Source organism: Ursus arctos, unplaced genomic scaffold (genome assembly GCF_023065955.2).
Source record: "Ursus arctos isolate Adak ecotype North America unplaced genomic scaffold, UrsArc2.0 scaffold_6, whole genome shotgun sequence".
Taxonomy (NCBI): Eukaryota; Metazoa; Chordata; class Mammalia; order Carnivora; family Ursidae; genus Ursus; species Ursus arctos.
In genome coordinates this window covers 27714653-27742058 of record NW_026623078.1, presented here as the reverse complement: position 1 = coordinate 27742058, position 27406 = coordinate 27714653, and the positions used below count along the sequence as shown (strand labels likewise).

Sequence of the window (27406 nt, the reverse complement as noted above, 5' to 3'; positions counted from 1 at the left end):
TTTACATTAAGTTATAAGACTAAATGTGGAAATGGAAATTTTTTCTCCTGGTATTAGAGAAGGCTATCTTTTGAGGACTCATTCATTAAGACCCTACCCAAGGGAAAGAAAGGGTAAGAAACTGAAAAAGATATGAGAATTTGATGGGAAAACTTCATTATTTCCAGGAGTTCAGCCTAATCCACTTGTCCTCCCTATTTACTCCTAGGACCAAAATTTATTACTTAGTATAAGGAATAATGCAGAAAACCATTAATATATGATTTGGTTACTTAAAGTCCTTTCCCTATTTTTTTAATCACTTTGTTTTAGTTTTGTTATTATTGAGCTATAATTCTTTCTACATTCTGGTAATAACACCTTATCAGATACAGACATTTCCCCAAAGAAGATATACAAATGGCTAACATCACTAGCATCATTAGTGATGCTTAACATCACTAATAGAGAAATGCAAATCAAAATTATTGTGAATTATCAACTCACACATTTTAGGATAGCCACTATCAAAAATACAAAATATAGCAAGTGTTGCTAAGGATGTGGAGAAACTGGTACCATTAGTGGGATTGTAAAATGGTGCAGCCACTATCAAAAACAGTATGGAGTTTCCTCAAAAGATTAAAAATAATTTACTATATGATCCAGCAATCCTACTTCTGAGTATACAACCAAAAGAGATGAAAACAGGATCTCAGAGAAATACTTGCAAACCCATGTTCACAATGACATTACTCACAACAGCCAAGAGGTAGAAGCAACCCAGCAATGGATAAACAGAGAAAATGTGGCATATACATACAACGAAGTATTGCTCAGCCTTTAAAAAAGAAGGAAAATCTGTCACATGGCACAACATGGATGAACCTGTGGGCAATATGCTAAATGAAATGAGCCAGTCACAAAAAGACACTCTGTGATTCCCCTTATATAAGGTATCTAAAGTAGTCAAATTAATTAAACACAGAAAATAGAACTGTGGTTCCCAGAAGCTACAGAGAGGGAAATAGGAAGTTGTTCGATGGGAGTAGTCTCAGTTTTGCAAGATGAAAAAGTTATAGAGATGAACAACAAGGTGAATGCTAGTTACTGCTATTAAACTGTACACTTAAAAATGGTAAACTTGATGTTTTGTCTTCTTCCTCTTCCCTTCTTTTCCCTTTTTCTTTACTCAATCTGCCCCCAACTCAAAATATATGCACTGAATCAACAAAATAGAAGAAAAATGACCTTTCTGCTCTTCTCTCTTTGCAGTTCTCCACGAGCATTAGTTTTAGTTCAGAAACAATGAGGGAATGAAGGATGGCACGTATTGGGATGAGCACTGGGTGTTATATGCAACTAATGAATCGTTGAACACTACAATAAAAACTTATGATATACTATATGCTGGCTAACTGAACATTAAAAAAAAAAGAAACAAACAAACAAACGAGGGAAAAGTTGAAGGGAAGCTCAATTCCAGGCTTCTAATTTGGGGGAACCAGAACATTTCTTCCAATTCAGGTTCAAGCTGGCAACTCTACTAGGCAAGAAGGAAATGTATTTGAGTACCCAAGATCTTTAAAACCAAATGAAAAATTAATTTAAATAATAAAATATTACTATGCTCTCCCACATTCATAGTTAATATACTAAAACTGATCTCAAATTAAAGGCAAAAATAAGGAAGAACACATACACATAACATTTTCTTTATTAACCAACGAAACAAAAAAAAATAAGAAAAGAGATCTCACAAATGAATAGCTATTCCATTAGAAAATACTTCATTCTACAATCTCTTTGAGCTGCTTTTCCATCAATTTCATCAGGTTTTGTTTCTTCATTTCTGTTTGGGTGCAAAGTCCCATAATAAACAATAAGAAAAATAATTCCAAGGACAAGAGTAAGACCTATAGTGATACTGATAGACATAAAATAGTCTGAGTTAAAAATAGAGACTGGGGAAACCCAGAACACAACCAATATCCCCCCAGTGGCCAGTACTCTTACAATATAATAACAAAACATTGGACATTTGGTATTCTGTCCCTTAATATTAAAAAATGTAAAAGTAAGAATGAATCCAACAACAATTCTGTATAAGAATTCCATACTTATAGAAGCACAAAACTGAGTTTGCTTTTTGAATGCCCACAATATTCCTAAAAACCAAAGAAATAACAACAGAAATAATGCAATATTAACATTTAAGAATAAAAGAAATACAACACTCAGCATCCAAGATAATAATGTAAACAACTTGTAAAAGAGGTATGTGAATCTGGGACAGAATCCACTAAGGAGATTTTTATCAGGCAAGGATTTTCTTAAAGCTACTTGATAATCAACAGTTGACCAAGAAATAGCACAGCAAGAAACCATAATGGCTGCATCTACAAAACAAAAAATAAAAAATAGATATACTGTTATAGGAATAGTAATAGCAATATTAAATTACTATATGCCATACACACTTTATCTGCATATACACACACCCACAAACACGTCAGGTACTTTATATATTTTTTTCATCTAATCCTTTGAAATAGATATTAATATTCCCATATTACATATGGAAGAATTGATGCTTAGAAAATACACATATTACTTAAGTCACACAGCTAGCAAGTTGCAGAGAGTTGAGATCTCAACTAAATCTGCCTGATTTCAAAGTTGGTGTCCTTAAATGCTATTATAGACTGCTTTATATGATTTTAATTAAATTCACTGTACAAATTTTATTGAGCAAGTGGTATAATGGAAACTGCACACTGTGGAAGTCCTCTAAGAGACTACAGTTACAGTCCTAGCTTCTCCAGTCTCTTTGGCTTTGACCTTGAACATATATTTAATTCACCAAGAGACAGCATAATGGGGGGCAGCAGTAAGAAGGAAGGAAGAGAGGGAGTTAAACAGAAAATTTAATGTAAGGATAAGTATCTACAAGCTAAATTTCCCATTTCTTTAGATGATGAATCAAATAAATATATTCTAAAACTTACAAATTTCTATAGACTTGACATCTTTACTCCTTTTCTTCCCCAACAAATAACAGAAGTTCATTACTACTTTGAAAAGGCATGCCATTAGCCCCACTGTCAAAGCTGGGAACTTTTATAAAACTGAAAGCAAAGACATTAGAGGATTAGAAAGAATTTAAAGAAGAATACAGAATGCTATTCCTTCCCATTTAGTCTCATTGAAGGTCTATATATTAGGATAAAAAGGCAGACAAAATAAATTGACCTATTGAAGAAGATTATAATGATTTTAAATGCTTTGTCTACGCTCCTGGTTTTAGCATATTCCATTCTGGACCATACAATTAGCTGGACTTTTTTCTTTCTTCTTTAATTCAAACATATTTTAATTAAAGCACTACTTTCCCCTAAATTGTCCTATGATTTTTTTCTCTACTTAGTTTTAACTTCTACCAAACTAATACATATGCATAATGATTGAACAAATAAACAAAAACAAATTAACAGATATATATAATTTAAAAGTCACTAAGCTCTATCCCGCCTCACCTCTCAGTCACAACTCCCAGAAGAAATTACTAAAACTCTTCTAGCATTTCTTCCGACATTTATCGCTGTATTTCTAACTAAAACAAATATTTTTACTTTATCTGCTTTAGACACTGCTTCTTGATTTCCTCTTTGGAAAGAAGAAAATTTAGCAAATACACACATAAATACACACCTTCCTTGCATTTTCCTCTCCCTCCATCTGCCACCAGAGTAACATCAATATTTTTGGTAAAAGTCAGTTTTTGGTGTTTACCTTATTATAACTACATAAGTACAGATTTTTTTACTGCTCAGCCAGGTATTACATTGATATATTTCCTTTCTTTTAAAACTATTCATTGTTCCTTTACATGCTTAGTTTTTCATAATCCTATCAATATTTCTTAGGAAAATCTTCAAATTATTAATTAGTAAAGCTCCCCTATATACACATCTATTGGTTCGTTCCTTTCTTTTTTTTTTTTTAAAGAATAGGATCCTATTGATCTAAGGTGGTTGTTCTCAAGGTTTGATTCTTGCCGTCCCAGAATTTCCCTTCACTTAAGTCCTTCTTGCTTTATTCTCATGTTTTGATCAAGCATTCTCCAGATATTCCTGAGAGGAGGTGCACCTAAGCAAAAATTTTTGAGACGATTATGTCTCAAAATGTCTTCATTCTACCTTCACATTTGATATACAAGTCTTGCTAGAAACAGAATTGAAAGCTAAAAAATGTGGGACACCTGGGTGGCTGAGCTAGTTAAGCATCTGACCCTTAATTCTGGCGCAGGTCAAGATCTTAGGGTCCTGAGATCAAGCCCGGAGTCAGCTCTATCCTCAGCGTGGAGTCTGCTTGTTCTTCTCCCTCTGTTCCTCCCGCCGTGTGCTCTCTCTCCTCCCCCACCACCCCCGTCCCATAAATAAATAAATAAATAAATAAATAAATAAATAAATAAAACCTTAAAAAAAATAAAGCAAGTGAGTTAAAAATATTTTCGGGGCTCAGTCAGTGAGCATCTGCCTTCTGCTTGGATCAGGGGTCCTGGGATCTAGCTCCACATCAGGCTCCCTGCTTAGCAAGGGGGGTTGGGGGGGCGTTGCTTCTCCCTTTCCTCTCCCTCTACCCCTGTACCCCCCACCCGGCTCGTGCACTCTCTAATAAATAAAAACCTTTAAAAAAATTTTTTTTTAATATTTTCCATTGAAACTTTAAAGTCATTGCTCTATAAGCCCTAATCTCAAGTATAACAGTTAAGACTTTCAGTGCCATTCAGTTTCTCTCACATCTTATAGAATATGATCTTTATCCTTGCTTCTCTGAATGTTATAATGATGGGCTCAGTATGGCCATTTTTATTCACCCTTTCAATCTAATAACCCACATGCTTCGGTGATACGCTGTTTTATTCTTTGGTGGTTTTGCTAGAAACCACAACATGCATATTTATTTATTTTTTTTAAAGATTTTATTTATTTATTTGACAGAAAGAGACAGCCAGCGAGAGAGGGAATACAAGCAGAGGGAGTGGGAGAGGAAGAAGCAGGCTCATAGGGGAGGAGCCTGATGTGGGGCTCGATCCCATAACGCCGGGATCACGCCCTGAGCCGAAGGCAGACACTTAACGACTGTGCCACACAGACGCCCCACAACATGCATATTTAATATCTCAAAGTTCTACATTAATGTTTTTCCTTATAGAGGAATTTATAACAAAAATAATGAAGCTTAAATTTCAGGGACTCACACTTGCCCAAGTTCCTTCCAAGCCAGCAAAGCCCTAGTAATGTGTTCATTCTGTCATATATTTTTATAAGATTTGGGAAAATAGGATATATTTTTTTAAAGATTTTATTTATTTGACAGAAAGAGACACAGCCAGCGAGAGAAGGAACACAAGCAGGGGGAGTGGGAAAAGAAGAAGCAGGCTCCCAGCAGAGCAGGGAGCCCAATGCAGGGCTTGATCCCAGGACCCTGGGATCACACCCAAAGCCAAAGGCAGACGCTTAAGGACTGAGCCACCCAGGCACCCTGGGAAAATAGGATATTTTAAATGCAGTTGATTAAATGCCCTGTCACTACTCCTACTTACTCTCTCTTATATTTTGCCTTGGTGTGTTGAAGTGGCTGTGGTCATTTTGGAGCTCTAAGGGAAACTGAGTTGAGAATACATTTAGTTTAGGTTTGAGGGATATGTTTATAAGATCTGTTTAAATAATTAAGATCTTACTAAGTCACAGAGCTGAGATTCTCCGCAGTTTCTTCACTATATTGCCATCAACAGGCCTTTGATTACTTAACATTAAGACATAATGGTCTAGCCTTATCCAGTTGACATTATTAGTTTGACACTATTTCCCATTTCCCACTCATCTACTGGCTTTAATATATTTTTCTGATCATTTAGCTAACATAACATCAAACCATACTCTATCCAAACTGAATCCCTTGTCTTTACCAAACCACATCTTTGCTTATGTATTTCTTTCAGTCTGAAATGACCTTGTCAAATTACTGATTTTTTTCTTTCTGAGTTGACATTACTGACACCAGTGGTGAAAACCTAAGACTACCAATATATTACTAAATGAGACATCAATAATAAACTAGTGTTGAAAACAGTATTGAAAATTAGTTACTTCATCAAAAAAATGTGATTCTGATCTTACAGCACATTACTAAAGAAACTGCCAGTGTTTTTCCAAACTTAACAACAATCCAAAAAATATACAGGATATTAATAATTCGTGAAGGTGAAAGAAGCTTTTCTAAGTTAAAATAAAAAACAAATTTCAATCAACTATGCTAAAAAAGATTGAATTTTTCTAGTCTCTCTATAAAATTATAAAATTATCAAATCAAGTCAATCAGTATGCAGCCAAAAAAAATAGTGTCAAAATAATATATTACTTTTCTTCTTGTAAAATTTGTGTTATTTGTCAGCTTTTTTATATCCGTAATTTACTGTAATTTATTTTTTTTAAATGTTTACTTTCATACCTTCTATGGACTGAACTGTAATCCCCCAAAATTCATGATGAAGCCCTAACCCCCAATGTGACTCTACTTTGAAATAGTGCCTTAAAGAGGTAATTAAAGTTAAATAAGGTCATAAGGGCAGGGCCCAAGTCTGATAGGACTGGTGTCCTTATACGAAGAGGAAGAGACACCAGAGATCTTTCTCCATACACAGAGGAAAGGCCATGTGAGGACACAGCAATAAGATGGCCATCTGCAACCCAAGGAGAGAGTGCTCACCAGAAACCAACTCTGCTGGCACCTTGATCTTAGACTTCCAGTATCCAGAACTTTAAGAAAATGTATTTCTGAGGGTTAAGCTGTAGAATTCTGTTATGGCGGCCTACACAGACTAACACAATATGTAACTTGTTTTCATATTATATTCTTTTTCTTAAACAGGGTCTCTCTAAATGTTTTAGTTTTACACTTCAAAAAACCCATATCCACCTTTGCTTTACCTTTCTTCTGGACTATACAGGGAATTTAAAACACTAATTCTATTATCTTCTACCAGACTTACATGTTATCACTGTCATACTTTCCTTCTATCTTTTTCTTAACCACATAGTATTATTTTTATTTTACAGTCAATCTTCATTTAGATTTACCCACACATTTACTATTTTCCTTCCTCTTTATTCCTTCTTGGAATATTCCTCTGTTCTGTATAAAGTACATTCTTTGGAATTTCCTTGAGTAGTGATATGCTAAGGCATGGATTTCTTTCTACTTGGTTGCTTGTGAGATGAAGGGCTTCCTGAATCTGTGGGTAGGTGACTCTTGTCATTTCTGAAATTTTTTCAGCCATTAACTTTTCAATATTACCTCTGTTCCATTCTTTCTCTCCTGTCCTTCACAGACTCTGCTCAGATGTATATTAGACCTTCTCATCCCACCTTCCATGACTCTTAATATCTCTTTCATACTCTTTCAAAGTATAATCTGAATAATTCCTTCTGATGTAGCATTGAATCACTGTCTATACAGTTATGTCTTATCTGCTAAGTTTTTAATTTCAACTTTTAAATTTTTTCATGCTCATAAATTCTTTCTTCTTTTTCAAATATACAATTCATTTTTTATAGTTTCCTATTCCATATTTTTAAGTTCATCATTTACCTCTTTCAACAAAATAGGATGCATATCTTATACTTTGCAACTGTTAATTTCCAATATCTAAAGGCTTACTAATTTTTTTCTATTTCTGCTATTCTTACTCATAATGCCTTATTTCTTTTGGTGCTATAAATTACTGTAAACCATTCATTTTCCTTGGAAAACTATTTGTGAAAATTACTTGAGGTCTAAGAGAAAGTGAATTCCTCCAGGGAGGATTTATACTTGTTTGAGCCAAATTGATAGGGTCACTATCAGTCTGGGACCACTTTAAACTATATTCATAGCCTGGCTTTTATTAGTTTGTATTTGGGTTTTTTGTTTTGTTATTTGAGCTAAAGATGAAAATTTTGATTGCAAAATTGTTATACTGTTATGTTTCCCTGTTCTACTCAGCAGCAAGGCGATAATCTTTGCTATCTCTTGAAAGCAGATAATGACTTAGGTAACTTCACACTTTTGCCCTGACGAGGGTGCCTTTTGGAGTACCAGCTTTACAGATTAGAACTCGCTATCAGACATCCCTCCCTTATGAGGACTGAGTTTTGTCTTCAGTCCACACACTGGAAGCTATCAAAACTGAATCTGCTATTTATAGGTTTAGTAAAAAAAAAAAAAAAAAAAAACCACAATCTCTCCACGTATAAATGCCTTCAGAGTCCTACCTAACCCTGCTGTGTTCCCACTTTCACGTATATTTTGGCCTCTCATATCAGATTGTTTTATGGTTTTATGAAGACTTTTGAAAATATCCAATTATTTTACATTTTCAGAGAGACAATTAATTCAAATAATTATTATTTGATTTTTAATTTGATGATTAATTCAGAGAGAGGATTAATTCAAATGCCTTTCAGTGGTAGAATTTATCTAAATAATCTGTTTTCCATCGCTTTCCATCTTCTAAACATTTGTTGATATTCTTTTTTTTTTTTTAAAGGAAAGGAATGACTTTTTTTTTTTTAAAGATTTTTTATTTATTCGACAGAGATAGAGACAGCCAGCGAGAGAGGGAACACAAGCAGGGGGAGTGGGAGAGGAAGAAGCAGGCTCATAGCAGAGGAGCCCGACGTGGGGCTCGATCCCATAACACCGGGATCACACCCTGAGCTGAAGGCAGACGCTTAACCGCTGTGCCACCCAGGCGCCCCCATTTGTTGATATTCTAATCTGCTATTCTACTCGGCACTCTCTTTGTCCTTGTGGGTTTATACTGTTTTTACTCCTTTACTCTCCTTTTTAGTATAATTTCAGGAAAGTGCAAAGAAAAAAGAATATGTTCAGTCTTCTAAAGTACTGCTATATATAACCTGATTTTTTTTACATTTTACTCTTCCTGATTGTCAAAACAATATGAGTATCATAGAAAATTTTCAAATTCAGGAAACCTTAAAGAAGATGAAATAAAATCATTCATAATCCTAATACCCAGAAGCAGCCACAGTTGATATTTTTGCATGTCTTCTTCCAGACATTTTATATAATAATTTCTCTGCATCCTTAAAAGTATGATAGAAAATTTGGCAGTGAACAGCTCTGCATTGTGGGAACTTTTTCCTTTCTTTCTTCTGACCTTTTTGGCAGCTGCTTTTGGTTGGGACTGTCCCACATCTAAGACAACAAGACGGTGGCCTCAAAGAAGATGAAAAAGTCGCTGGAGTCAGTCAACTCTAGGTTTCAACTCACTACAAAGATGGAAAGTACAGGCTGGGGTACAAGCCAACTCTGAAAACGATCAGACACAGCAAAGCGAAACTGGTCATCCTCGCCAACAACTGCCCGGCCTCAAAGAAATCTAAAATAGAATACTACACCATGTTGTCCAAAACCGGTGTCCATCACTACAGTGGCAATAATATTGAATTGGCCCTGCATGTGGGAAATACTATAGAGTATGACACTGGCTATCACTGATCCAGGTGATTCTAATATCATTAGAAGCATGACAGAACAGACTGGTGAATAGTAAATCACGCAAATTTTTCTTTAATAAAACTGACCAAAGTTTTTTAAGAAAAAAAAAATATGATAGAAAATATCACAAACTTTTTGCCTAAGTTTTATTTTAGAATTAATTTCCTATGTCATTAAAAGTTATCTATAAATACTATTTCTAGGGGATACACCATTTTTTATACTAACAGCCTATAATTAGATTTCTCATTTTTTGCTATTTTTAACTAACACCTCAACTTCTTTTAGGTCCAAGCCCACAAAATCTTTGAATCACAAGGAAAAAAAGGTCTCATAACTACGTTCTCTTCGATGTATTACTAACAATCAAAGTAAAGGCAAAAATATTAGGACTACAGTCTAGAAGTTTACAACAAATTGGAAACAGGAAGACTGCTTGAGGGAATGAACTGATCTCACAGGTGACTCTAGCACAGAAGGAACTCCAGGGAAAATGATAATTTGTTCCTCTGAGATGAATCCAAATGTACACAGAACCAGAGTCATTAATGAAAACTGGGGCTATTATTTAGCAAATAGTTTTTTTTTTTTAACATCTCAAATTAAATACCTAAAAAGGTTTTTTAATGAAAATACCAACTGTCCTTAAAAAATGAACACTTTACCCTAATGAGGAAATCTGCCATAGAAGAGCAATATATTGACCAACTTACAAAATTTTCACTATTTTGTGGCATTTGCACTTTCACCCAATGATTCAATTGGGAATTTACCCTATGGATATAATTCACACACACAAAATGATTCCTGCATAAGATTACTCATTGCAGCATTTTTTTACAAGAGTAAAATATTAGAAACATTCTAAATTAACATAAATATGGGGCTTATTAAATAAATCATGGTACATCCATAACTTGTAATACTATGCAGATAATTAAATGACTGAAGGAGTTCTTTCTGTACTGATATGGATAAATCTCCAAGATATACTGTTAAGTACAAAAAACAGAGACAATTTTTATGTTACCATTTCTGTAAAAGAAAAAAAGAGGGAAAAAAGCATATAGGCTTTTAAAAATTTTTCAGAAAGAATCAGTAAAAAACTGTTAATAATAGTTTCCTTTCTGGGCAGACAAAAGAAGGAATGGGAAGAAGGGAGAGGGAGACAATATATCTACATATACTTTCTGATATTTCCATAAGTATACTTCTTTTTAAAAATATGAATAATTCTTGGGGCGCCTGGGTGGCACAGCGGTTGGGCGTCTGCCTTCGGCTCAGGGCGTGATCCCGGCGTTATGGGATCGAGCCCCACATCAGGCTCCTCCGCTAGGAGCCTGCTTCTTCCTCTCCCACTCCCCCTGCTTGTGTTCCCTCTCTCGCTGGCTGTCTCTATCTCTGTCGAATAAATAAATAAAATCTTTAAAAAAAATTTTAAAAAATTAAAAAATGAATAATTCTAAAAAGAAAAAAAAACTGTAAGAAAACTTCTAAAACCTTTCAAAGAATTGTGTAGTTGAGAGGTGCCTGGGTGGCTCAGTCAGTTAAGCGTTTAACTCTTGATTTCGACTCAGGTCATGATCTTAGGGCTGTGAGATTGAGTCCCACGTTGGGCTCCATGCTGGGCGTGGAGCCTGCTTAAAGATTCTTTCTCCCTCTCCCTTTTCCCTTCCCCCCTCCCAACAAAAAAATTAAAGAAAATAAAGATCTCAGAGCATCCATTTAACACAGGGTGTTAAGAAAGACTTACACTGACTGAAATTTGCTTGACCGTGTTCGAGAAAGGTGTAGAGCTGCAAAACAAGTTGTGGGCAGCCTTCCAGGTAGGTCTCAAATAGCCTGAGCATGCTCAAATCAGTCATTCTATCTATAACTTCTTTATGTGGATCAATTTGTTCTTCCATAAAGTTATCAGTTTTGCTGCTATTTTTGAAAGCCACGTGATAACCCTTTTTCAAGGCAAACCAATACCTGTAAACACAAACATTTATCTTCAGTAAAATATTCTTTATAACATGTATATTAATATATATAATAATTTTGGGAAAAGTAACATGTATTTAATAAGTACAGAATTTTCTGGAGTGCCTGGGTGGCTCAGTCGGTTAAGAGTCTGACTTCATTCAGCTCAGGTCATGATCTCTGGGATCAAACCCTGAGTCAGGCTCCTTGCTCAGAGGGGAATCTGCTTGTCCCTCTGCCCCTCTCCCCACTCATGCGTACACGTGCATGCTTTCTCAAATAAAATCTTAAAAAAAAATAATACACACTTTTCCCACATACTTTCTCCACTACAAATTTCTTTCAACTCTGTGAATATCTCATGGTGGCTTTATTGCAATTCAAACTCCATAAACTTTGGGGCAGCTGGGTGACTCAGTGGGTTCAGCAGTTGCCTTTGGCTCAGGTCCTGATCCTGGGATCCAGCCCCACATTGGGCACTCTGCTCAGCAGAGAGTCTGCTTCTCTCTCTCCCTCGACCCTTCTCCCTGCTCACGTGCACACTCTCTCTCTCTCTCAAATGAGTTTTAAAAATTTAAAAAAAAACACTCTATAAACTTTAATTGCATATTTGATAGGAACTGTATGCTAGCACTGTTAAGCATACAGGATCTCAATTCATCTTCATAGTAATTATGAGAGATGAGTAGGTATTATTTCAATTTCACAAATGAGAAAACTAAGGATGAGAATGGTAAAGGATTAACTAAAAGTAAAGGGCAGACCAAGACTCCAAACTTAGATCTTATGATTCCTAGTCTAAACCACTACTTTCTGAAAGAAAAATTGCATTTTCAATTCATGCAATTTATCTTAACTACAAGATAGTTGCTCAGGCTCTTCTTTAAAGAATTTTAAAATGAACATGAGTTATCATCATACAAGTAAAACTAATAATAAAACATACTGAGACACTTATTTAGAAGACATCTGGGGCTAGCAGCGAGGCAACCCGGAGTCTAGCTCAAAGTTTATCAAAACTCTTTATTCTTGGGGCGCCTGGGTAGCGCAGTCGTTAAACGTCTGCCTTCGGCTCAGGGCGTGATCCCGGCGTTCCGGGATAGAGTCCCACATCGGGCTTCCCCTCTGGGAGCCTGCTTCTTCCTCTCCCACTCCCCTGCTGTGTTCCCTCTCTCGCTGGCTGTCTCTCTGTCACATAAATAAATAAAAAATAAAAATTTTTTTAAAAACTCTTTATTCCTCAGTTTCCTCATATATAAAATAAAGGCAGTGATATATACCTTATTTCATTTGGCCCTTTCTGTCAATGTTTCCCATTTCAGTAAATGGTACTAACATTCACCATGTTGCTCAAACCAAAAACATGGAAATAGTTTCCAGCTCCTTTTTTTTCTCATACCCTAAAAAAAATTCCTCAGCAGGTTCTCTTGGTTCTGGTTTTATCTTCAAATATATCCAAAACTGAACACATCACACATCATCACTTCTACTGCCTCAGTCCTAATTTAAGCAGCCAACATCTCTGGTCTAGACTACTTCAGTAGCCTCATAACTGGTCTTTGATTCTACTCCTGCTCCCTATGCATCCTATTTTGTACATAGCGTCTAGACTGAACCTGTTAAACATAATTCAGATGTCACTCTGCTCAAAATGTTCCAATGAACATTTTGTTCCATCAAACTTAGAATAAAACCCAAAGTCCTTACCATTTAAAAGGTCCTTCATAATCTGCCTTACACACACAATATCCCCACTACCTTTCCATCTCATTTTCCTCACACATTCAATATACCCTTCTTGCTGTTTTTCCCAACTTAAAGGCATTTATCTTTGCTAGTCTCCTTGCCTGGAACTCTTCTGGGTCTGATGTGGTAGATGCTGGTCCAGGAAGTTATGCACATGCATGGCACCATCTCCCATGAATACAAATGGGAGGTCATGCCTGATCTCTACTTCTACAGAGATTCTGAAAAGATTGGGAGGAAAAAAAAAAGAGCACACTGTTGCTAAAAAGGCTATGACCAAGGAGGAATTTAAGGGTGAAGGGACTGCTCCAGCTCCTGAGTTCACCACTTTCAACCTGAAATAGCTGACTGGTCTAAAGGCATGCAGGGGTCCTTGGTGCCTATTTAGCAGTTCCCTACTGAAGACTGGAGTGTTCAGCCGGCCACTGAAGACTGGTCTGCAGCTCCCACTGCTCAGGCCACTAAATAGGTAGGAACAACTACTGAGTGGTCTTAAGCTGCTCTTCCACAAACTCTTAAACAAAATGGAAATAAGGCTGACAGAAATTAAAGTTTCTTAAAAAAATGAAAACTCAAGGGGTGCCTGGGTGGCTCAGTCAGTTGAGCATCTAACTCTTGATTTCAGCTCAGGTCATGGAATCAAGCCCTGCATGGGGCTCTGCACTCAGCGCAGTGTCTACTTGTCCTTCTCCCTCCCCCTGCTTGCACATGTGTGCTCTAGCTCTCTCTCTCTCAAATAAATGGGTAATCTTTAAAAAAAATAGAAAATTTAAAAAAAATTTATAAATTTACTCAACTTCATTCATATCTCTACTCAAATGCCACTTGCTCACAGAAGTCTTTCCAGATCACACCATCTAAAATAATAATACTCTCCACCATATTCTCTTTATCCTGTGTTTTTTTTATTGCCACTTGACAGATTATTTATTTTTATCTTACCTCCTCATAAAAATGAAATCTACATGAAAGCAGGGACTTTGCTTTGTTCATTGCTATATCCTAACCAACTAGAACAATAGCTGGTACATAGTAGGTTCTCAGAAAATATTTACTGAATGAATTAGTAAATGAAAGCTCATATTTCTTCCATTAAGATAAAAAGACGTAGATAGGAAAGAATTTTGAAAAGTTGGAAGTAAAACAAAAATGTAAGATATTCCTATTTTAAGCAAGATATATACAAAAATGGATATACAAAGATTCATTATGTGGCAAACAGAAGTATATTTTTAGGGGAAGTGGGCGGGGAATGGGGTAATTGGGTAATGGACATTAAGTAGGACACTTGATATAATGAGCACTGGGTGTTATACGCAACTGATGAATCACTAAATTCTACCCTTGGATCTAATAATATAGTATATGTTAACTAAATTGAATATAAATAATTTTTAAAAGATCTATATTTTTATCACAGTTTTAAATAACATGGTCTATTATATTCATTGTGGGTTAGATGCCAAGGCAGGAAGTCTACAAAAATGATGAAGGTGTGATCTCCACCTTCAATGACTTTACAACCTGATAGGAAGTTCAAGCCTGTAAACTATTAGCTGCAATACAAGGCAGAAGAAATAACTACTCAATAGAAATGTAAATACTGTGTTGTAGAAGTACAGAATAAAAAAATGATGAACACTCCCTAGGATTTATAGGTGAGATTTATAGGGAAAGTTGTGTTTGAGTCTTTCCTCGGCATCTGGCACAATAGGAAGGTCCCATATATATATTATGTAATACTATTATGTAATACACTATGAGGTTCCTGTTCCTAAAGTAGATTATAAACTTTTCACAAATATTAACAGGTACAAACCCACAGCATAGAGTGGGAAAGGCAGCAAAGCACAGTGACTAGGAATACAAATTCTAATAAAGCCAGAATGCCTGAGTTCAAACCCCAGCTCCATCACTTCCTAGCTTAACCTCTCTGTTCCTGAGTGTCCTCATCTGAAAAATGGAAGCATTCATCATATTCACCTTACTGAATTGTGGTGAGGAAAGTTAATACATGTAAAATGCTTAGACCAGTACCTGGCACTTGTTAAGTACCATATAGGTGACTCTTAAACAAAAAAACAGAGCTGTTTACAGATGTTCACATTAAAATTTCCAGTAACTTTAGAGAGCAATCTTTCCAATTCTATAGCAATTAATGGAAAATCTATACAAAGTTCTGCTTATCTAAAGGACAACTTCATGGGAAAAGGGAGTATGAACATAATTTTTTCGTCAATAAGATATTGTTTCAGTTTTATGGAATAAATGATTAAGAAGCCAAAGGAAAAAGAACAAAGGGAGCTTTCTTATCATATTTTGTCATAACATATTCTTTTATTTGAGATAAAAAGGCACCAGCTTCCACTATTGATGGATTACTTTGTATCAGGCTAATCCTCCTACCGATGACAGTAATAAATTCTAAACAAAACATAAAACAAAGCACAAAAGAGGAACCAAAAGTAGGAAGAAACAAGAGGGCATTCAACCCTTGAAAAAAGGGCATCATACTGTATGAGATACACATTTATCTTGCTTTTCCTCTGAAGACATCCCATAGCCCAAAGGGCACAAAGCAGATATAGCTCAGGCAGAAAATTAAAATATTACTGGCCCAAAGAATCAAAGGACTAGGTTTGAATCTGACAGAATGGTTAGAAATTAAGGGGGGGGGGAATCTCAGGAAAGAGGAGCCACAGAGTAGAGAACCCCCAAATCGGCATATACTCTCCTCAGATACCTGGTTGACCACTTACTATGTTTGTGTGGGATGAGACTCCAAGGAACTGAGGAAAAACGGCCAGAAAGAATCTAAACAAAGATTTTAGCAGCTGTCTACCACAAGGAAGAGTCTAGAGTTTGAGTTCCGCCAAATTAGAGGTGCTTGGTAGATACTTCAGGCATTCCACTGAAACCCCAAAAGAGACATGCTTTAAGAGTAAAGACTGTATTTCAGGTCTAAGAGATTTTTTCTTGAACTAAGGACAAAATCAAAATACACCTTCCTTAACAAAACCTAAACCAAGCCTCTGTAACACAAGGCAATCTGCCAATAATTTAACATCTGCTTTTTCTTCAATGGAAGTTAACAGAAACCAGTCTCTACAAAGTCTCAATCACAATGTTGACTACACAATAAAAAATAACTTGACATGCAAATAAACAGGGAAAGGTGACTTATACAGAGGAAAATCAGTTAACAAAAAATATCAGTTAATAGAAGCACACCCACAGATGACTCAGATGTTGAAATTAGCAAACAAACTAAAGCACAGAGAAAAAAAACTGGGGAAAAAGATTTGCAGAATCTTGATAACACAGGTGTACACAAGTCCCAAAAGAAAAAGAAAGATGATGGGGCAAAAAATAAAATAAAATAACTTGACAAAATACTAACCGAAAATATTTTTTTAGCTTTCTTTCTTTTTATTACTATTATGTTATGTTAGTCACCATACAGCACATCATTAGTTTTTGATGTAGTGTTCCATGATTCATTGTTTGTGTATAACACCCAGTGCTCCATGCAATACCTGCCCTCCTTAATACCCATCACCGGGCTAGCCCATACCCCCACCCACCTCCCCTCTAAAACCCAGTCTGTTTCCCAGAGTCCATAGTCTCTCATGGTTCATCTCCCCCTCTGTTTTCCCCCTCTTCATTTTTTCCTTCCTTCTAGTAATGTCCTCCCTACTATTTCTTATGTTCCACAAATAAGTGAAACCATATGACAATTGTCTTTCTCTGACTTATTTCACTTAGCATAATCTCCTCTAGTTCCAACCACGTTGATGCAAATGTTGGGTAATCATCATTTCTCATGGCTTTACATATTTTATCGTACATATGGACGACATCTTTATCCATTCATCTGTTGAAGGGCATCTCGGCTCAAAAATATTTTCTAAATTTGATCAAAAACAACATACAGATCCAAAAAGTTCAAAGAATCCAAACAGTAAAAATACAAACGAAACATACATAGGCCCATCATACTCAAATTGCTGAAAATCAAGTATAAAAAGAAAATCTCAAAAGTAGAGAAGAAAGATATATTCCATCCTGGGAAACAAAAAGAATGTTAACTGACTTCTCATCAGAAAAAACAAAAGCCTGGGGCGCCTGGGTAGCTCAGTTGTTAAGCGTCTGCCTTTGGCTCAAGGTATGATCCCAGGGTCCTGGGATCGAGTCCTGCATCAGGCTCCCTGCTCCACTGCGAGCCTGCTTCTTCCTCTCCCACTCTCCCTGCTTGTGTTCCCTCTCTTGCTGGCTGTCTCTCTCTCTCTCTCAAATAAATAAATAAAATATTAAAAAAAAAAAAAAAAAAGAAACAACAAAAGCCAGAAGATAACTATTTCGGTAGTCACACAAAATGTAAATGGATTAAGCGCTTCAACTGAACGAGATTGTTAAACTGGATAAAAAAAAAAATCAAGATTCACTTTTGGTGCTTTGCAGGAGACTCTTTTTAAACTCCGTTTTTGATCAAATTTCAAACAGAAAGCTTGAAAAAAATTACAAAAAATAGTTGGTATGGTTAGATTAATATCTCAGACAAAAGAGACTTCAAATCAAGGAATATTACCAGAGATAAAGGAGGGTCATGTCATAACGATGTAAGAATCAATTCTTCATGAAGACATCTGTATGTACCTAATAATGGAGGTTTAAGATACCTGAAGCAAAAATTGTCAAAAATAAAAGGAGAAAAAGACAAATCCATAATCTTACTTGAGGATTTTAATACTTCTCTCTCAGAAATTGAAAGAAAAACAAGGCCAAAAAAAATATAAAAGTAAGGATAAGGGGGCGCCTGGGTGGCACAGCGGTTAAGCGCCTGCCTTCGGCTCAGGGCGTGATCCCGGCGTTATGGGATCGAGCCCCACGTCAGGCTCCTCCGCTATGAGCCTGCTTCTTCCTCTCCCACTCCCCCTGCTTGTGTTCCCTCTCTCGCTGGCTGTCTCTATCTCTGTCAAATAAATAAATAAAATCTTTAAAAAAAAAAAAAAGTAAGGATAAGAAGATTTTAATAACAGCTTAATAATCCTAATTTACATGTATAGAACACTAGATTCAACAATGGTAAATTATAAATTCTTTTAAATGCACATGGATATTCACCAAATTAGACTATATGCTGGGCCTTAGAATAAATCTCAATAAATTTAAGAAGAGTGTAATCATACAAAGTATGTTTTCTGACCAAAACAAAATTAAATAAGAGATCATCAACAATAAGATATCTAGGAAAATCCCCAAATATTTAGAGTTTGCGAGAAAAGATCCAGATCCTAAAGTTTCATAAATACTGCAACCTAGGAAATTTGAACATTACTAGAAGACCTCTCTCTAAAGAGTTTCAGATAGAAAATAAATAAGAAAGAGGGCTCAACTGTTTAATGCCTATTTAAGAAACTCTTAAAAAGAAGGAAGTAGGAATTTGTGGGAAAAGGAGACTCATCTCCCCTTGTACTCTATTTTATACAATTTGAACTTTTTTTTTTACAATGTATTTAAAAGGAGCAAAAATAACAACGATATTTTAAACAATTCAAATGTCTTTCATATACCCCTCAAAAGGAAAGTCTCCTTTGGCAAAGAAAAAAGGTTTTTATCACAAATCATACATAAAATGGAAATGCAAAAGTGTCATCTAATTTATATTCTGGAAAATGAAACGTTCTTCTCCACAGACCCCTGAGCATTAACAGCACACGTAGTAACAACAGGCACTTATATCTAATAAATAATTCATGTTGATATTCCTTGTCTTTCATCTACCAGCACAAACTCAATTTAGCTATCCCATAGGGAAATGAATCCATAATTTAGTATATCTCAAGTTTTTCTATACTTGGTCTCCAAAATCTCTGAGATAATTTGGCCCATTTTTACTGTTTTAAGTTTTGCTTATTTCTCGCTATTTATCTCAGTATTCTGCCACTTCCTACAGTAACATACAAAGATAAAGAAAAAGAAAGACAAAAAGAAGGAAGTGTCTTTAGCTGGCATTTTTCACTAACAGCCAACCTAATTCAATTTTTCCTTTTGTCTAATTATTTGAACAGGCAAAATATTCACATAATTCAAAAATTAAAAAGTTATTCACTGAAAAAACTTCATCCCATTCCTATGACCCAACAACCCAGTTTCCACCCTCCCCTATGACCACAAGAATTCACTGTTAGTTTCATGTGTACCCTTCTAGAGTTTGTTTATGCATTGCAAGCAAGGTTATAACCAAGTATATAGGCCTTTCACCACGTTCTTCTACACAGATTGTAGCATATCATACCTGCTGTCTGCACCTTGTCTTTTCACTTAAAGATACTTCTTATTAGCACCTTGTCTTTTCACTTAAAGATACTTCTTAGACCGTTTCTTCAACAAGTGGTGTTGGGATAACTGAACAGCAACATGGAAAAGAATGAAACTGCACCACTTTCTCACACCATACACAAAAATAAATTCAAAATGGATTAAAGATATAAATGTGAGACAGGAATCTATCAAAATTCTAGAGGAGAACACAGGCAATAACCTCTTTGACATCAGCCACAGAAACTTCTTTCTAGATATGTCTCCAGAGGCAAGGGAAACAAAAGCAAAAGTAAACTATTGGGACTTTATCAAAATAAAAAGCTTCTGCACAGCAAAGGAAACAATCAACAAAACTAAAAGGCAGCCTATGGAATGGGAGAAGATATTTCTAAATAACATATCTGATAAAGGGTTAGTGTCCAAAATATATAAAGAACTTATCAAACTCAACACCCAAAAAACAAATAATACAGTTAAAAAATGGGCAAAAGACATAAATAGACATTTTTGCAAAGAATCACCCATGCCTAACAGACACATGAAAAGATGCTCAACATCACTTACCATCAGGGAAATCAAAACTACAGTGAGGTATCACCTCACACCAGTCAGAATGGCTAAAATTACTAACACAGAAAACAGGTATCGGTGAGGATATGGAAAAAGGGGAACCCTCTTACACTGTTGGTGGGAATGCAAACTGGTGCAGCCACTCTGTAAAACAGTATGAAAGTTCCTCAAAAAGGTAAAAATGGAACTACCTTACAACCCGGCAATTGGACTACAACGTATTTACCCAAAGGATACAAAAACACTGATTCTAAGGGACACATGCACCCCGATGTTTACAGCAGCACTATCAACAAAAGCCAGATTATGGGAAAAGCCCAAATGTCCATTGACTGATGAATGGATAAAGAATATGTATATAAATTTATACACACACACACACACACACACACACACACACACACACACAATGGAATATTACTCAGCCATCAAAAAATGAAATCTTGCCATTTGCAACGTGTTTAGAGATAGAGTATTATGCTAAGTGAAATAAGTCAGTCAAAAGAAGACAAATACCACATGATTTCACTCAAATGTGGAGTTTAAAAAACAAAGCAAATGAACATAGGGAAGAAAAAGAGTGGCAAACCAAGAAATAGACTCAACTATAGAGAACAAACTGATGTTTACTGGAGGGGAGGTGGGCAAGGGAGATGGGTCAAACAAGTGATGGGTATTAAGGAAGGCACTTGTGGGGAGCACTAGGTGTTGTATGTAAGTGATGAATCACTAAATTCTATACCTGAAACTAGTATTACACTGTATGTTAACTAGCTGAAATTTAAATAAAAACTTGGACAGAAAAAAAATACATCTTGGAGATCTTTCCATTTCAGTACATAAAGTACTTAACATCCTTTGTAATAGCTATGTATGCCATTGCCTTGGATGTACCATAAACTCTACCAGCAGACATTTAAACTGTTTCCATTTTTTCACTTTTACAAAAAAAAAAAATGCTATGACTTAAAAATTGTGTACATATGCCATTTAACATGTATGCAAGTATGATAAATTCCCAGAAGAGGAACCTCTGGCCTGAAAGTATATGCATTTGAAATATAATCAAACTGCCCTCCACAAGGATTGTAGCAATCTATACAACCATCAACAAAGTATGAGAGACCTGCTTTCCCATGCCTTTCCAAGAGAGTATATTATCACCTGGATTTTTGCCAATCTGGCAAGCGACAATATGTCTGTAAAATTTTAATTAGCATTTTTAAAAATTATGAAAAGGGCTTCTTTCACACAATTTAAGAGCCACATGCCATTTCCTTTTTTATGCACTACCTTATTCTTTTCCCTACTCTTCTATTGAAAATTCCCATTTTTTATTCTCTTATATATGTTTCTTTTACTTTTGACTTCAGAAGCTCTTTAAATATTAGAAGACTAGCCCTTTGTTGGTTATAAGTTGCAAATGTTTTTCCCTGTTAATGTTGCTTTGCTTTTCGCTTTGCTTTGCTTTTTTATTTACTTGGGGAATTTTTGCTTTTGCTTTTTTTTTTTTTTTTTTTTTTTTTTGCTTATTGACATGCATTTTTATAGGTCAAATCCATAATTTTTATAGTTTACAGGTTTTGAGTTATGGTTAGAAAGTCTTTTCTGATTCCAAGGTTATAAAGGAATTCTCCCATGTTTTCTTATAGTTGGTTTTTTTTTTTTTTGCTTTTTTTACATTAAATATTTGATTGAATTGGAATTTATCCTGGGGTCTGGTATCTTACCTGGAAGTATAATCCATAACATGCAATCTTAAATTATAATCTTAAATTATCTAAAATTAATCCAAACTTTACTGATCTTACGTTACATATACTTGCTATTATTTCCGCTTACTTCTATTCTGATGTATTTCCACAATCTGTAGTCTTTATAAGGCATACAGACAAAAAATTCTTTTCTTATCCTTGTGGTTTGGATTTAGAGGGGTGGGGGAGTAGGGCTACTCTGGAAACAAAACTCTTCCAATTTATCCTTTCAGATATTCTATCTTGGAGGAATCAGAACACATATTTTGTCACATTAAGACTGAGAGGCTTAAGACATAAACGGCAATATTTTTAAGTTTTCCCAATAACCAACTCTATGTTTCTATCAAGCTACTTCTAAAGATTTCACCTTCATCACAGAATAGGCTAAACCCTTTTCAAGATGATGTGCTACGCTAAGGTATGGGCTTAGCCTGACTTTCATATGAAGGTCCGATTATAATTTACATAGGCTTTTTTTCCCCAAATTGCTACCCAGTTGTTCCAACACAACTAACTTACAGAGCAAAAAATCATTAAGGATGTAGAATCTCCATACAACACTAGTAACTACATTTACTAAATTTCATTTACAGAATATTACAACAACCAACCACGGAACACCTATATTCCAAGTACACATGAAATCATAAAGATGGACCATATGTTGGGTGATAAAACAAACCAAAATAAATTACAAGAGATTGAAATATTGAAAGTATGTTAGCTGATCATAATGAAATTAATTAGAAATCAATATTAAAATATCTACAAAAGACCTGAACACCTGAAAAATTTTTTAAATACAGCCTAACATTTGGGTATAAAAAACATTTGGGTTTTTACACAACATATCAAAATGTCTGGAATATAGCTAATTCAAGGGTTTGGAAAATTTTTATAACTTAAATGCTTTTATTAGAAAAGAAGGAAGAGTTAATACTAAGAGTATAGATTTCCATAGAAATGAACTAGAAAAAAAAGACACAAAGTAAGCCCTAAATATATACAAAGAAAATAATAAAGATAAAAACAAAAATCAGGAAGATAAATAAGAGACAAGAAAAAGAAAAAAATTAACAAAGCCAAAATTTGGTTCTTTGAAAAGACATAAGAAATTGATAAACCTCAAACAAGTCTGCTGAAGAGTAGGAAGGAGAAAGAGCGTTAGAGAACACAAAATAACAATATCAGAAATAGAAAAGGTAACATCACTAAAGATCTTACAGAGATCAAAACTACAATAAGGGAATATCAGGAATAACTTTATACCAATAAACTGAATAATGCTGACAAAATGAAAAAATTTCCTGAAAAACACAACTTACTGACAAAAAATCAAATAGAAAATCTGAATAGATCTACAGCAAAGAAATCTAATTTTTTCTCAAAAATCTACACATTAACTCCATCCATTTTTTTCAAACAATTATGGAAGAAATAGTACCAATCTTAAACAAGCTCCTTCAGAAAATAAAGAAGGAATACTTTCCAACTTGTTATGAGGCTAGCATAAAACTAATCTAAAACCTGCCAAAACTATTAAAAGAAAATTGTAAAATAATATCCCTCATAAGCATAGACACCAAATTTCTTAACAAAATATTTGAAAATGGAATTCAGCAATGTATTTAAAAAATCAAGATCAATTAGGGTCTATCCTAGAAATGCAAAGTTTGTTTAATAGTCTTAAGTCAATGAAAAATGAATTAATGAAAAACCATACAATCATCTCGATACAAGAAAAATATGTGACAAAATTAAACATCAATCCATTGAAAAAAAAACCTCTCAAGAATATTAAAAGAGAATGAAATCTCTTTATTCTAATATAGGGCAGCTATGAAAACCCTACAGGTCACATCAAACTTAATGGTAAAACATTCATCACTTTATCCCTGAGATCAGGAATGAACCAAAAATGTCACTGTCATCACATCTATTCAATATTTTACAGGAAGACATAGAATGAGGCAAGACAAAAAAATAAAAGGAATAAATATTTTTGAAAAGGAAATCAAACTATTCCTATTTGTAAATGACATGATGATTAACAGAAAATATCAGAAAACCAAACAAACAAAAAACTAATAGACTGAGTTTAGCAAGGTCTCAGGAGATAAGTTAGAAAAAAAAATCAACTGTATTTCTACTCAATGGAAAAAAATAATTGAAATTGGAATTTTAAAGACAATGCCAATTACAATAGCTGAAACTGATCCAAATTTATGTGGAAATACAAAGACTCCAAAATAGCCAAAACAACTTTGAAAAAGAACATAATGAATACATAACTTCAAGGCCCAACTATATGTTGTCTCGAAGAAATCCAGTTTCAATATAAAGATACATACAGATCGAAAGTAAAGATATGTCAAGAGAATAAGAAGACATCCTACAGATTGAGAGAAAATATTTGTAAAAGACATGTGATAAATGACTATTATCCAAAATATATAAAGAACTCTTATAACTTAACAATAAAAAAATGGATGACCTGATGAAAGAAAGAGGCAAAAGACCTGAACAGACACCTCACCTAAGAAAATATATAGATAGCAAGCAAGCATATAAAAAGATGCTCCATATCATATGTAATCAGGGAAATGCAAATAAAATGAGATACCACTACACACCTATAAGAATGGCCAAAATCCAGAATACTACATCAAATGCTGACAAGCATGTGGAGCAATATGAACTTTCAATCACTGCTGGTGGGAGTATAAAATGGTACAGTGGTTCGGGCGCCGGGAAGCAGCAGCCACCTGCACGGGGGAGCGGGCGGACTCACGGACAGCACCCGCAAGAGAGCGGACTGAGACCGTGAGCCGGGAACGCGCGCCACCAGGCATCTCGCGGAACTCCGGAATCCCGGTGTGCTCACTGGATCCAGACTGAGACCGGGAACTCCCGGAGCGCGCGCAGGCGGCTGGCGGACCACCTGCACAGGGGAGCGGGCGGACTCGCGGTCGGCACCCGCGAAACAGCAGACCGAGATCCTGAACCGGGTGCGCGCGCCACCAGGCATCTCGCAGAACTCCGGAATCCCGGTGTGCTCACTGGATCCAGACTGAGACCGGGAACTCCCGGAGCGCGCGCGGGGCGGCTGGCGGGCCACCTGCACGGGGGAGCGGGTGGACTCGTGGTCGGCACCCCCAAAACAGCAGACTGAGACCCTGAACCGGGTGCTCGCGCCACCAGGCTGCTCACGGAACTCCGGAATCCTGGTGTGCTCACCGGGCATAGACTGAGACCTGGAGATCCGGGAGTGCACGGGGGCGGCTGGCGGCTGGCGGCGTTAGAAACACAAAGGACAGAGACGCGCCGGCCCTGGAAGTGAGGGCTGGGACGCCGGGTTGGTGCGCACATCCCGGGACGCTGCAGGGTTGAACAGCACCAACAGTAACGGAGTTAAAGTGGCCAGAACATCAGTGGAGAACGGGCCGCAATCCCTCTGTTCTGAGACAATGCAGCCTCTGCTGCTCTGACTCTCAGAAGAGGCATAGCCGGCCGCCAGGGAAAGCCGCCAGAGAACAAAAGCCTGGAAATACCGGCTCACAGCGTGCCCATCCCCATCCCCCCTCGCAGGGGACACGGAGACTCTACCCAAAGAGGGTGGCCTGAGTGTCGGCGCGGCAGGCCCCTCCCCCAGAACGCAGAAGGCAGGCTGAAAAATCAAGAAGCCCACAACCCGGGCGCCTGGGTGGCGCAGTCATTGAGCGCCTGCCTTCGGCTTAGGGCGTGATCCCAGCGTTCCGGAAAGGAGTCCATCATCGGGCTCCTCCGCTGGGAGCCTGCTTTTTCATCTCCCACTCCGCTGCTTCTGTTCCCGTTCTTGCTGACTGTCTGTCTCTCTCTCTCAGATAAATAAATAAAAAAAATAAAATCTTTAAAGAAGAAGCCCACATCCCTAAGATCCCTATAAAACAAGGGGCATGGCCAGGGACCCAGTCAATAATTTGGGCTCTGGACAACCCTGCAACCTCTCCTCATCAGAATGACAAGAAGGAGAAGCCCCACCCAGCAAACAAAAGACAGTGAGTCTGTGGCCTCTGCCACAGAAATAACGGATATGGATGTAACCAAATCATCAGAAATGGAATTCAGAGTAACGATGGTCAAAATGATGAGTAGAATTGAAAAAAGTATTAACGAAAAGGTTACTGAGAATATAGAATCCCTAAGGACAGAAATGAGAGCGAATCTGACAGAAATTAAAAATTCTATGAGCCAAATGCAGGTAAAACTAGAGGCTCTGATGGCCAGGGTCACAGAAGCAGAGGAAAGGGTTAGTGAATTGGAGGATGGGTTAATAGAGGAAAAAACGAATTTAGAAGCTGCTCTTAAAAAAATGCACGCCCAAGAATGTAGGTTATGGGAGATTACTGACTCAATGAAATGATCCAATGTTAGAATCATCGGCATCCCCGAGGGGGTGGAGAAAAACAGAGGTCTAGAAGAGATATTTGAACAAATTGTAGCTGAAAACTTCCCTAATCTAGCGAGGGAAACAAACATTCGTGTCCAAGAGGCAGAGAGGACCCCTCCCAAGCTCAACCACGAGAAACCTACGCCACGTCACGTCATTGTGCAATTCGCAAATATTAGATCCAAGGATACAGTACTGAAAGCGGCCAGGGCAAAGAAATTTCTCACGTACCAAGGCAAAGGCATCAGAATTACGTCAGACCTGTCTACACAGACCTGGAATGAGAGAAAGGGTTGGGGGAGCATTTTTAAAGCTCTTTCAGAGAAAAACATGCAGCCAAGGATCCTTTATCCAGCAAGGCTGTCATTCAGAATTGATGGAGAAATAAAGACATTTCAGAATCGCCAGTCATTAACCAATTTCGTAACCACGAAACCAGCCCTACAGGAGATATTAAGGGGGGTTCTATAAAGGTAAAAAGGCCCCAAGAGTGATACACAAAAGAAAGTCACAACCAATACAAACAAAGACTTTACTGGCAACAAGGCATCATTAAAATCATATCTCTCAGTTCTTAGTGCTAATGTGAATGGTTTGAACCTTCCCATAAAATACCACAGGGTGGCAGATTGGATAAAAAGAAATGACCCATCCATTTGCTGTCTACAAGAGACTGCGAACCCAAAGATGCATTCAGACTGAGAGTAAGGGGATGGAGTACCATCTTTCACGCAAATGGACCTCAAAAGAAAGCTGGGGTAGCAATTCTCATATCAGATAAATTGGATTTTAAACCAGAGACTATAGTTAGAGACGCAGAAGAGCACTATATTATTCTTAAAGGAAGTATTCAACAAGTGGATATGACAATTATAAATATATATGCCCCCAACAGGGGAGCAGCAAGATACACAAGCCAACTCTTAACCAGAATAAAGAGACATATAGATAAAAATACATTAATAGTAGGGGACCTCAACAGTCCACTATCAGAAATAGACAGAACACCCTGGCAAAAACTAAGCAAAGAATCAAAGGCTTTGAATGCCATACTCGACGAGTATATATA

The 27406-nt window shown here is 36.5% G+C and overlaps 1 protein-coding gene across 4 annotated transcripts in view; it reads right to left on the bottom strand.

The window, feature by feature from the left end:
- Positions 1–1678: 1678 nt before the first annotated feature.
- Positions 1679–27406, bottom strand: part of XKR9 (XK related 9) — a 90244-nt gene continuing 64516 nt past the window's right edge. For all 4 annotated transcript variants that reach the window (XM_026495907.4, XM_048212671.2, XM_026495909.4 and 1 more), the window contains 2 exons: positions 11300–11520; positions 1679–2378 (listed from right to left, as the gene is read on the bottom strand). In XM_026495907.4, the coding sequence (XP_026351692.1) occupies positions 1750–2378; positions 11300–11520 (850 nt within the window). In that variant the 3' untranslated portion in view covers positions 1679–1749. The remainder of the gene's footprint in view (positions 2379–11299; positions 11521–27406) is intronic.